At 40.0% G+C, this 11580-nt stretch overlaps 1 protein-coding gene across 2 annotated transcripts; it reads left to right on the top strand.

Annotated features, from left to right (window-relative positions):
• Positions 1-172: 172 nt before the first annotated feature.
• Positions 173-6541, top strand: LOC135482883 (methyl-CpG-binding domain protein 2-like). Of its 2 annotated transcripts, none has more exons than XM_064763361.1 (7): positions 173-372; positions 691-809; positions 1963-2105; positions 3227-3317; positions 3463-3617; positions 3792-3884; positions 5155-6541. In XM_064763361.1, exons 1-6 carry the CDS (start codon positions 242-244, stop codon positions 3882-3884), a joined length of 732 nt encoding a protein of 243 aa, XP_064619431.1. In that variant the 5' UTR covers positions 173-241; the 3' UTR covers positions 5155-6541. The 2 variants fall into 2 exon arrangements, with proteins under 2 accessions (XP_064619431.1, XP_064619430.1); XM_064763360.1 differs by having other exon boundaries at positions 691-848.
• The last annotated feature ends 5039 nt before the right edge of the window (positions 6542-11580 follow it).

The following is an 11580-nucleotide window of genomic DNA, read 5'->3' as shown; positions in this document are numbered from 1 at the left end:
TTAAGAGTTTGTGTTGCCGTGCAACTATACTAATCGTTTCCTAAACTATGAAAATACAGAGTTTTATCAGTTTTTTCAAACTATTCTTATTAGAAAGTCTTGGAGAGTGTATTCATTTGTGTACTATATCGAGCGCGTCATCATGTCCGTCGGTGAATGTATGTGTGAGCCGTTCGCGTGGTTTTCGTGTAAAAAGAAAGAAAATTTTTGACATTTTTCACGCATTTCCAACGCCATAATCATGTCCTACGATTCATCGATGGACATAAAAAAACGGACAGATTGTCCAGGCCTTCCGAAAGGTTGGAAAAGAGAAGAAGTTATTCGCAAATGTGGCTTGTCTGCGGGGAAAACTGACGTTTATTATTACAGGTAAGGTCGGGTGTAAAAGCCGGTTCATCATCATATTTCAACTCTCCTGAGGCGGTGGTGTCGTTCAAAATTGTTAACCTCGACCTTCTTTCCTACCTTCGATGGTGATACCAGACAAGTATATTATGTAATTGTTTAGCAATTGCATAGTAGTGTACCTGATGTTGGAACAAGTGTGATCAACATCTGGATAAATGTATCCCATTTTTGCATCCTCAGCCTGTGGCTGTGTAAACATGATATACAGCCAGAGAAGCAAACATGAACCCCTGATTTCCTCAGGATGCGCATATGTAACCTTTCTTCTATCTTTTTCAGCCCAAATGGAACGAAAATAAGAAGCAAACCTCAGTTGGCGCGATCTCTTGGTGAATCATTTGATCTCAGTGCCTTTGATTTCCGCACTGGCAAAATAATCAGTAATCCACTCCGTAAAAGTAAGCGCATGAGAGGATCTACTTATGACTATGCACGAGGTTTGTTATTGTACCATTAGATGGCGCTGGAGGACATGCCAATTACAATCTATCATTTATTTTCACCGATCTTAACAAATTCTTGTGGAAATTTTTTCTTTCCCTTTTTGTGCAAGAAAATCCCCACCATACCCACACCACTTCATGCACTTCTTTACTGAAAAATTGATAGAATATGGCAGTAAGTTATCCAGAAAAATGTCATTCAGGGTTGGCTATTTTTTTAACTAGGCTACAGTAAAAAAGAAATCGCATTGTTAAATTGTTACGCTGGCTTCAAGGTATTTTGTGATGGTCCATAAGCAGATTTCTGGATAATACTTTAATCTTTCTCCTGCAACCTTGAATGACAGCCCATACAGTAGTTCTTGTTGTCGTATAAAGCATTGTTGTATTTTGCGGAATTTTGTTGGACAAGATTGCAGTTGTCATGTCCTTGTTTTGCTTTCTATTTCTTTTGTTTTAAAACTGTTATAAATTGCTCATTAAAATATTACTCGATGTCCTCAGTGCAAGAAGTTGTACTGAATTACTTGTATCTCGTCGAAATTTTTCTAAATAGTGAAGATAGATGTGATGTTTTACTTTTATAGCCAGTTTTCAACTTACTGGGAAAACTGGCCCAGGAAAAGATGAGTACTCGACTACTCTTTGATTTAGGTTTTTATTTGCTTTTAATGTTGTTTTGGGAGTATGTATACTGGTATTTTCAATTGTGCTGGCTGTGTTCACTTGAATTTTATCAGTTAAGAATTGACCTGAGTTGACAGATGAAAATTAAACATATTTTAAACTTCACTTTTTATTGTTTAAATGTACTTTATAGATGTGTCTCACTATGAACAACTTTTATCTGTTCCTCATCTGATTCAGTTTTCATCTGTTAGCATAGTATTTTCTGTGGTCACAACTTCTTGAAAAATGGACCATTCCTTCATTGAAGTGGGACGTACAGACGTGCAATATACTAGAGGGAGGGATGTCAAAAAAATTCACATAACACTTCAGATTCAACCAAAATAACCAATAATTGTCAAAACCATGTCTTTACAAAAGGCACAACATATATATATGAATTGCATTTTTAAACAGTGTGAATAATTTCTGTTTCTAGGGATTCGACATGATGCAGCTCTGGCCCTTCCTATACGTCAGACAGCTTCCATCTTCAAACAACCGGTCACGGTCAAAAGACACAAAACTAACAGCAAAACAAAGATTGAGCTGAAGCATGGCCCACAGGAACAACCAAAACAGGTAAAGGTGAAAGGGTTAGAAGTGTCAAAGGTGAATGGGTTAGAAGTGTCAAAGGTGAAAGGGTTAGAAGTGTCAAAGGTGAAAGGGTTAGAAGTATCAAGGTGAAAGGGTTAGAAGTGTCAAATGTGAAAGGGTTAGAAGTGTCAAAGGTGAAAGGGTTAGAAGTGTCAAAGGTGAAAGGGTTAGAAGTGTCAAAGGTGAAAGGGTTAGAAGTGTCAAAGGTGAAAGGGTTAGAAGTGTCAAAGGTGAAAGGGTTAGAAGGGTTATCCTCATGAAATCACCACTTTTAATGTCCTCATTTAATATTATGTACAGTGCTTAGAAAATGTATGCACCATTATTTTAGCACTTTAAATCAAATAAATTATTATTATTATTATTATTATTAAGTGTCAAAGGTGAAAGGGTTAGAAGTGTCAAAGGTGTAAGGGTTAGAAGTGTCAAAGGTGAAAGGGTTAGAAGTGTCAAAGGTGAAAGGATTAGAAGTGTCAAAGGTGAAAGGGTTAGAAGTGTCAAAGGTGAAAGGGTTAGAAGTGTCAAAGGTGAAAGGGTTAGAAGTGTCAAAGGTGCATGGGTTAGAAGTGTCAAAGGTGAAAGGGTTAGAAGTGTCAAAGGTGAAAGGGTTAGAAGTGTCAAAGGTGAAAGGGTTAGAAGTGTCAAAGATGAAAGGGTTAGAAGTGTCAAAGATGAAAGGGTTAGAAGTGTCAAAGGTGAAAGGGTTAGAAGTGTCAAAGGTGAAAGGGTTAGAAGTGTCAAAGGTGAAAGGGTTAGAAGTGTCAAAGGTGAAAGGGTTAGAAGTGTCAAAGGTGAAAGGGTAAGAAGTATCAGGGACTGTATCTGGTGACTCAGTATTCTGGCCGGGGAGAGGAGGCCATATTCAAATACTGGTTAATTAGGATTAGGCCTTTTGTAAGTCACTAGGTTAAAGGAACCTGATTTGCCTCTCCTTCAATGGACGAAACTGGAAATTAATGTAGGGATAGGTGTTATGTTGAACGGCACTTGAGTAGAAGAACAGTCAGTAATAGTGTCAAATCTGAGTCCTCCTGATAATGAGCTTGGTGTTTTGACCAATATCTCCCTGATCTCCCTTTCCAACTGGGTATGTCTCCTTTTTTCAGTTATTCTGGGAGAAGAGGTTACATGGACTTCATTCATGCGACACAGACGAAGAGAGATTTAAACCAATGACGCTGCCAAGAAATATACAAGGTAACAGCAGTCATGCTTCCTCATGCAATAGCCACACCTTGGCCTGGTTATTTGAAACAACATTTCATTTAAACAGATCACTAGAATAATTTATTGATCTCACCTTTTCCAATTTTGCTTGACACTTTGCATTCCTTGTTTTCAGGTGTTGGCCCAGAGCTGAGCAACGAGAATCTTCTCCACAGTATTGCGGCTGCCCTTCACCTAAGCAACCAACCAGTTACTGGCCAAACTGCATCAAAACCTTTACTTGTAAAAAATCCGGGAGTACATGTCAATGCTGATCAGCCTATGATACAAGTAAGTGACTATGTTGAGGAACCTGACTTCTCTTGTGGCCCCCATCAGTAAGGGATAACTCAAGCCAAGGAAGGCCAATTGAAGTCTGCCCACACTGTGACCACCACGTGGTTCAGCAAGAAAATCAAATGCTGCAGAAGAACATTGTTTCAAATTATCATTTGTCATTTTCAGTCGGTGTTTATCAACGATGATGATATTCGACGACAAGAACAAAGAGTGTTGGATGCACGGCGGAAATTACAACAAGCACTCAAGTCTCATTAGGTAAAAACGGAAAGTATTTCTTTGGAAATCAACGACTGATAGTGAATAGGTTTATTGGGCCTATACTAATATGAGGAAGGCTCAGGCCTTGATAGGGAGCTCTTCGTTAATAGGGCTGGTGAGCGAGAAGACTCGGGTGGTGGGGGTTGGGGGGGGGGGGGGGTATATAGCTAGGATGATGCAATCATGGCAGTTGGCTAGCACACAATGTCAATGATGGCGAGTAGTTGGTGGTTGGGAGAGGGGGGATATAGTATGAGGAAGGCTCAGGCCTTGATAGGGAGCTCTTCGTTAATAGTCAACGATGATGATATTCGACGACAGGAACAAAGAGTGTTGGATGCACGGCGGAAATTACAACAAGCACTCAAATCTCATTAGGTAAAAACGGAAAGTATTTCTTTGGAAATCAATGACTGATAGTGAATAGGTTTATTGGGCCTATACTAATAATAGGAGTCAAGTTTGAGTAATAGAAAAACTGGAATGTGGAAGAAAATCATGTAGCATGAAATGCCACCTGTAGTACTTTGCCTGGCCCTTGAGCTGATTTTCCCTTTCTTTTCTGCATTGATATGTGTATTATACGCGCCGGTCACCGATCCAAAGGTTGACCGCACTCAACGTTGCTTAACTTCCACTCTGGGGCCAACGCGCTAACCCCTGGGCCTTAAAGGAATTCCCTCATGGCCGGCGGGTTAAGCCGTGCCATATACCTGGGGGTACTGTACATCATTCCCCCCTTCGGACAGAGATGGATCGTCCGCGATCCTACTTAGCGCTTCATGCGTCTCAGTACCGAACTACAAATCCAGAGCTCGCATCGCGTGGGAAGGTCAGCCAGATGTATTATACGCGCCGGTCACCGATCCAAAGGTTGACCGCGCTCAACGTTGCTTAACTTCCACTCTGGGGCCAAAGCGCTAACCCCTGGGCCATAAAGGAATTCCCTCATGGCCGGCGGGTTAAGCTGTGCCATATACCTGGGGGTACTGTACAATATGTTCTTTTGTTCCCTTACATGTAGATGGCAAGTCACCCTTTGTTGTTTCTTTGCATAATGTGTCTTAACGGATAGATAAAGGAGCTCGTCCCTTGAATAAGGTCCAAGTTATTTTTCAGTTTGACAAACTGAATTTTTGCTACATGTATGTTTCGCCGGATGTACCTTTGCTTTGTACATGTATACTTGAGATTGTTTTGGATATCCACCGTGTGGCACTAGCTGTAGCAGTCCTGTTTCCCTAACCATTCAAGTTAACTCTTTCAGATCTGGTCGTCCAGGTGGATATCAAGGTAAATGTCTACACTCTGCTATTTCATTGGAATCAATTTTCTAAATACACATGTGTATGGATGGACACTGCCAAATTACTGGAAAATGTGTAATTTTGGCCTGGAATGAATAAATGACTTGGAAATTAGAGAGTGGTAAATGGTACTCTGGAAATGACACACTTCTATTTCAAAGGAGCGGAAATCTGGATCAAATCAAAATTGGACAGTGTTGGACAATGGAACCCGGGGTGAAATATTGGAAAAACTGGAGAAAAGGATTATTTCTGGCTGGATAGTCTGTGCATTAAACACAAACTCTGTCTCATTCAAATTTTTAGACCCTATTTGTATGAAGTGCCTATCTGGATGCACATGTGTACTTTTAATGCTTCAGATCATGTAAGAAGGATTTGAGGACTTCCAAGACTTGTGAACTCTGTATGAACATGAATAATGCATTTCAAATTTGGCCTTAAGCTGCACTGCCTTCATCCATTACAGGGTTCATGATGATGCATGTGCCAACTCATTTCTGTAACATTGAAAGAGAAAGTTGAGAGAAGGAGCAATGCTTGTAAAAGTCTTGGATTGGAAGTCTGATGTCCTGAGTTCATTTTCTGAAGTTCTGGAAAGTGTAATACTTTCTTGAAAACATTTTGTGCATGCGGTTTTGTAATTGTAGTAAATACCAGCTGCTTTCTCTAAGCATTTGTTTTGAAATGCATTTATATCCCTTTGGGTGCTTCTACACGAGAGACTTGGTTGACCCTAAGACATTTACATGTCTTGAATTTGGGTACAAGTTACTCTCGTGATAACTTGAGACAGCTGACAAACATGACTGAGGATCAAGAACCATTCGTGCTTGAGACCTCTCATGTATGACAGTGTCCAGTTACCCTTGCAACATGCATGTACAGAACAGTACATATTTGAGCTGTGTAGTCTCAAAATCAAATAATGATTGTGCATGTGCAACCTACATGTATCCCCAAGGTCTTAATCATGAAGTACATGTACTGTAGACGTTCCCCATTCGTCAAAAGACATTGAAGGCCCCTGTCAGAGAGGCAGACTCCAGCCTCTGCAAGATTTTATCTGTGCTATTTGCTTTATCTACATGAAATCAATCGAGGGAACTGAGAGGTGTCACAGACAGTTCCCAATATATTTACTTAGATCTAGAGGTACAAATTGTTACAGAAGTTCCAAAATTTCCCAATACACCTGGGGGGTTTTTCTTGAAAAGAACGCCCTATTGTTTTTTACATATTAGAGAGCCATTGATAAATATTGGACATCGAAGGAGTATGTCTGTATCGATGTACCACGTCATATTGTTATTTCATGTTTGTATCATAAAACAATAAAATATTTAATCCCATTTTACAAATATTTTTTGTTCAGACATTTACTCATTTTTTTCTTCTTTCAAAGGTGTTCTCCAGCTCTGAGTTTCAGTCTTGTCTTGTCTTGTAGACTAGACCTAAAATCCAAAAATTTGCTGATTGGCAACACAGTCTATGCTGGATTTCAGTTCCTTCATTTGTTAATAGGTGGCCATAGCAATGAGCTGGAAGACTAGGGGGGCTGTCTCGGGAGTTGTCCAGGAATAACAAAATCCTTCAAAGAGGCATTTTGGCAGTTGAAAGAAAGCGATGGTGTATGATTGCAATTGACAACAAATAGACTCCTGGGGGTTTAAGAAAAAAACTCGTGGACGAGAAACAAAGAAGTAGGGAAGTCCTCTCAGTGGGCACTTTTGAATGTCAAGGTATTGTATACCATGTCAAACATCATCCACAGGAATATGCTTCATGTTTTTAGAAAGAGGTCCCCAGGGCAGCTGCAGGGAAGTGTTACTGGTGTGCAACAAAAGCACCTAGGCAAGAGGACGGTCGACACTTGGGATTTCTACCCTACTCCAAACAAGTCATTCGACCCCAAACCAGCTATCAATATTGTCCCCCAAAACAAAGATGTGGGTGGGAAAATATTAAAAAGGGAATAGATCGCAGGGCTTCTATTAACCCTCAAGACATGTCTTATGATATAAATGAAGAAGGACCCTTAGTAATTGTAAACCTATTGTCAAACTGAACAAGGGACCCTCTAAAAACAAGATGAGACCTTTGAAAACGTGTTTTTGTTAGGATCTAGCAGGAGCCCTGGATCATTTTATCTGAGTGAACAACCTCTTAATGTATTTTTCAAAAGTATTTTGTCACATTCAACGGATAAATACTGTCGGCAAGGGTCGAAAGCATTTAATCCTTTGACTGGTATCAAATTAAAAAACTAATCTAAACAGTCTGGCTTAAACTCGATACGTCTGGAAGTATTTTCTAGTTGAATTTTCATCCATGTGAACAGCACTCGAAACGATTGATCCTTTCTGAAGTTATTGATTAATGCAAGATTCCAATAAAACATTTCTATTAGCTTTTCTGATATTTCAAGGTGATTATTCCAAACTTGGAAGCCGATGAAAAATAACTATCATCAAATCGAAGTATTTCTTAAATCGCTTTTTGCCGAGTGATATTGACTATTTTTCTTGAGATTGGAATTTGTCATGTGAAAGCAGTTGAGTCGAAGGCTTTAACTCCTCCCGATGTAGCATGCCCTTTGTCAGAGCCAAAAGTAATTGTCCTGGAACCAGAGCAGTATATCTGCCTAAGAAAGGTCAATTATGTCTGTCTAATGAAATGGGTCCTTTTCTGGATCACCTAATCAGTGATGATTGAAATGGCAGTCTTGGGTTTCTTTGGTTGACTTCTAGGACACCTCCACCCTTCCCCCCCCTCGCCGCCGCCGCCGCCAGCCCGAGTTAGAGTTGACAAATTGTTGGAAATAAAGTGTTTTCGTCTTCATATGGATAATTCTACTATTTCATATTAGTTTGGTGGTGACAAACAAAAACCTTCATACCAAAATGTGTAATTCACCTTTTCTCGTCGCCCTTGAAGTCGATCCCTCGATATTGAAAAACACTATATTCCTAGGGCAGCTGATTGAAGTGGCGGGGGAGGTATGTCTGGGTATTGTAAACGTCACTCAAACTATATTGACACCATCTCACCACGCCCTAGAGTATTGATTAAATCGACATGCCCGTAGTGTGCTGCCATCTAGAGACTCGGAAGTGATGGATTCCCGTTCAATTATCGGGACACATTGAACGATCGGATACAGATTTCATCGCGGAGGCTTTTGTCGTGCATGTTACTCAATGAATTGGTTGTTGTTGTTAATTGTTTTGTGTGTAAAGTCGATGGATATTGTAATTAAAGTAAGGTGGTCTCATTCTTTATCAACTCATTTTGTTGGTCATTCTACAGTTTCGAGTGACTGATTTTGTTTCATGGTTCGTTATCATAGCGTAGTGAGGTGAGGATGAAAGGGGGAATATAAGAAAAGCTGTAGGATGTCTTTTTTCTCCCTTTAAAGCCCTGCAGTATTCATGTTCAACTGATGTTCATCTCAAGAATAGGTTCACAAGATTGGCTGATACTGTAGGACGGCAACTGACCGTGTACCTTATCCTTTGACTGCCCATTAATCCCTTATATGAGATGTAAAGCCATAATCCCTTCTATAACTGGTGCTTGTGACCTGGCAAGGGAAGGACCTCATCCTTGAAAAGACCTGGCCATCAACTTCAGGTGGTTGGCTGACAAGTCGGGCTGCCAATGGTATCAGTATTGTTTTTACTGCTGGTGCAACCTTGTTTATTACCTGTTGCTGTCGGTGGCCCTCCAGGGCTGTGTGAAGGGTGTCTTCAAACTCTCGTATCCATTACCCATTGTTCGTAATTCATGAAACCCGGTTGTTGTCATATCTTCAGAACAAATCTTGACTGAGATATTTTGAGCATGCCGCATGTATGTACACATATACTTGAGTGTATGCCAGTCTCTCAGGAGTGTAATTTACTCTGTGTTTCTATGCCATAAATCCTCTTGGCACTTCGGAGGTTACTACATTGACTCCCCAAAGGGATGCTAATGCTTTATTGAAGGCCAGACAATTTAATCATGTCTCGGCCATATTTCATGTTTACTAGTATAATACAGCGATGGAATGAGACAATTCAGTGATATTGGAAATCTGTGAAGTGGCTTTGCTCCATATACTCGAAGCATGATCTGATGATAGAGTGACATTTTACAGAAAACAGCGGACAAGCAGATTGTTGGTGTTAACTCATAGCATCCGGGGTAGATTCTGGATTCGTAGAAAGATATGGTGGACCCCACTCTTTCCATTAAAGAAGGAGTAGTCGGCAATGTCATGACGGGCCAGCATAATTGTTTACGTAGGCTTGAAAAGCGCTACAGATACATCTGTAAGACAGTGTACACAGTATGTTGGTAGAATGGAAAAAATTCTGAGATGGATGCAACTACTTTTTTCACGCAAAAATAAAAAATCGCAAACATATGTATTTGCGGTTTACGGTATTGTATGGCTTGCAACACAGATGGAGGACAGAGATTTCCGCTTTCCTCGGACGTCACAGACGTTGGGTCTAGCCATTGATCATACCTTGCCATTCACGGAGCATTAATTAAATTTAGGCTGCCCTTGGGTGACATTTGTAAACAGCAGAGCCCTATTCAGGCTGTGTCCTATCCTAACATACTGTCCTGTCACCATAAAGCATCTCCTCATCCATTCCTTGAACTCTAGTGGGATCACTAGATTTATACTCAGGTCGTTCAATCACTTGTTTTGTGAATGTGACCGGACTGCTGACTAACTGTTGTCCATTCTGTAAACAAGCTGTTCCATTGTGACTACTTTGTGACTTGTGAAATTCGAAAAAGCAATGCCATGCAAATGATTGGATACACAGATTTAGGTAACTATCATAAGTGGCACTGATCGGCACTATCTCGAGACACTTCTTTACCTACAGTCACACCAACGAATAGCAGTGAGAAAGCTTTGAAAAGTAGTTCATGGTCAACAGAATGAGGAATCATTACAGATAGAGTACAATGATGGTTCAGCTCTCAATAAATGACATACAGAAAAGTAAGGACGAAATTAGTTAGACACTATAGCAGATATTGTTTTGATTAACTCATTCACAATATCTCCCAGTATTGAGACATAAATCATGAATGGACAGTTCTGTCTAATCATGATATAGAAGCAGTTCATATGCAATAGACAAGGACCTTAGCGCCACAAGCCTGAGTGAGAAATTTGACCTTTTATTAATTCACATCAAGCGAAACACTGTAGGTTCCATTGGCCATAACGATGCCTTTCGAAACCTCATGCTAATCAGCTTTCTCGCCTTAACTGTTGCGTAAACAAGTGATAATTGCCAGTCGCAACAACTGAAAGTGTTCATTTGCAGGGCGCTTCGGGGCAAACACTGAAAAAGAAGAGATGCTGTGCTGGGGAAACATGGAGTGGAATGGGTTAACGGAGCATCAACCAGTACCAGTCTCTCTGTACTATGTATACATGTAACTTATATTTCCATCTTGGACAACACAACTCCTGCCTCCAGGAAAAGCCATAAATATCCTATAACACACCAATTAACGCAGACCGCAAATCCCCAAGCCCAAATTGACTAAATCACAATATCTTTGATATTTGATGAGTGGGCATGAGGTAACTATAACAACATTTTCTATTTCATCCAGGTCACTTGTCATTGTAAAGAAGAAGCGGGATCAATGCTGTGAAGTAGAATCAATATATACTTTATTATTACAGATGAAGAAATGACAATTTCATCTCAAGAAACGGGTCCATAAATGCTCTCTCTTCTCATGCTCTTACATGAACAATTTTCTTCTGCATGTCCAGTTGAAATACGTTAGTTGTTTAGTTTTAAAAATGGTCAAACTTGCCACGAATTTTGCTGTGTAACTGAGCAACTGATCTGATACACATGCAGCTATGCTTTATGGTACAAAATTCCATAGCTTCCAGAGTTTACCGTAGCACTGCATTTTGTTGTCAAACCCGCCAGGCAAGGGAGAAGAGCTCATTCTCCACGTATTAAACTGATCCGCCAGGAGCATAATTCATCCAAATAATGGAATTATATCATTTTAAAGCCTCGTTTGTCACCGGCGGCATCTAATATGTGATGAAGCATGAAAGGATGCCCACAACTTGCTCCTGTGACTGTGGTGATGTGGTTGGTAATGGTGGACTGAAGGATTTTGGTTGAAATTTGGATGATGATTCATTTCACCATATTGATTCTCATTACAACTATCAACGAGGGTTCACATTTCTGGGCATAAATGTGCAGAAATCATCTGGTAAACACATTTCTAGGTCTAAGATGAAAAAAAATTACTTTGGTTGAATCTTTTGTGGTTACTTATCCGTTCTTCGAGATATTTCATTTATTATCATGAAATGTATCAAAATTGGTGTTATT

This window comes from Lineus longissimus, chromosome 2 (genome assembly GCF_910592395.1).
Source record: "Lineus longissimus chromosome 2, tnLinLong1.2, whole genome shotgun sequence".
In the NCBI taxonomy this organism is placed as follows: Eukaryota; Metazoa; Nemertea; class Pilidiophora; order Heteronemertea; family Lineidae; genus Lineus; species Lineus longissimus.
This window is presented reverse-complemented; position numbering and strand designations above follow the sequence as displayed.

Bases quoted from the DNA above. Each gene is read 5' to 3' on its own strand.
- LOC135482883 (XM_064763360.1), top strand. From the start codon at position 242: ATGTCCTACGATTCATCGATGGACATAAAAAAACGGACAGATTGTCCA. The intron at 849-1,962 runs GTTTGTTATTGT...TTCTGTTTCTAG, and splicing joins TACTTATGACTATGCACGAG to GGATTCGACATGATGCAGCT. The intron at 3,318-3,462 runs GTAACAGCAGTC...CCTTGTTTTCAG, and splicing joins GCTGCCAAGAAATATACAAG to GTGTTGGCCCAGAGCTGAGC.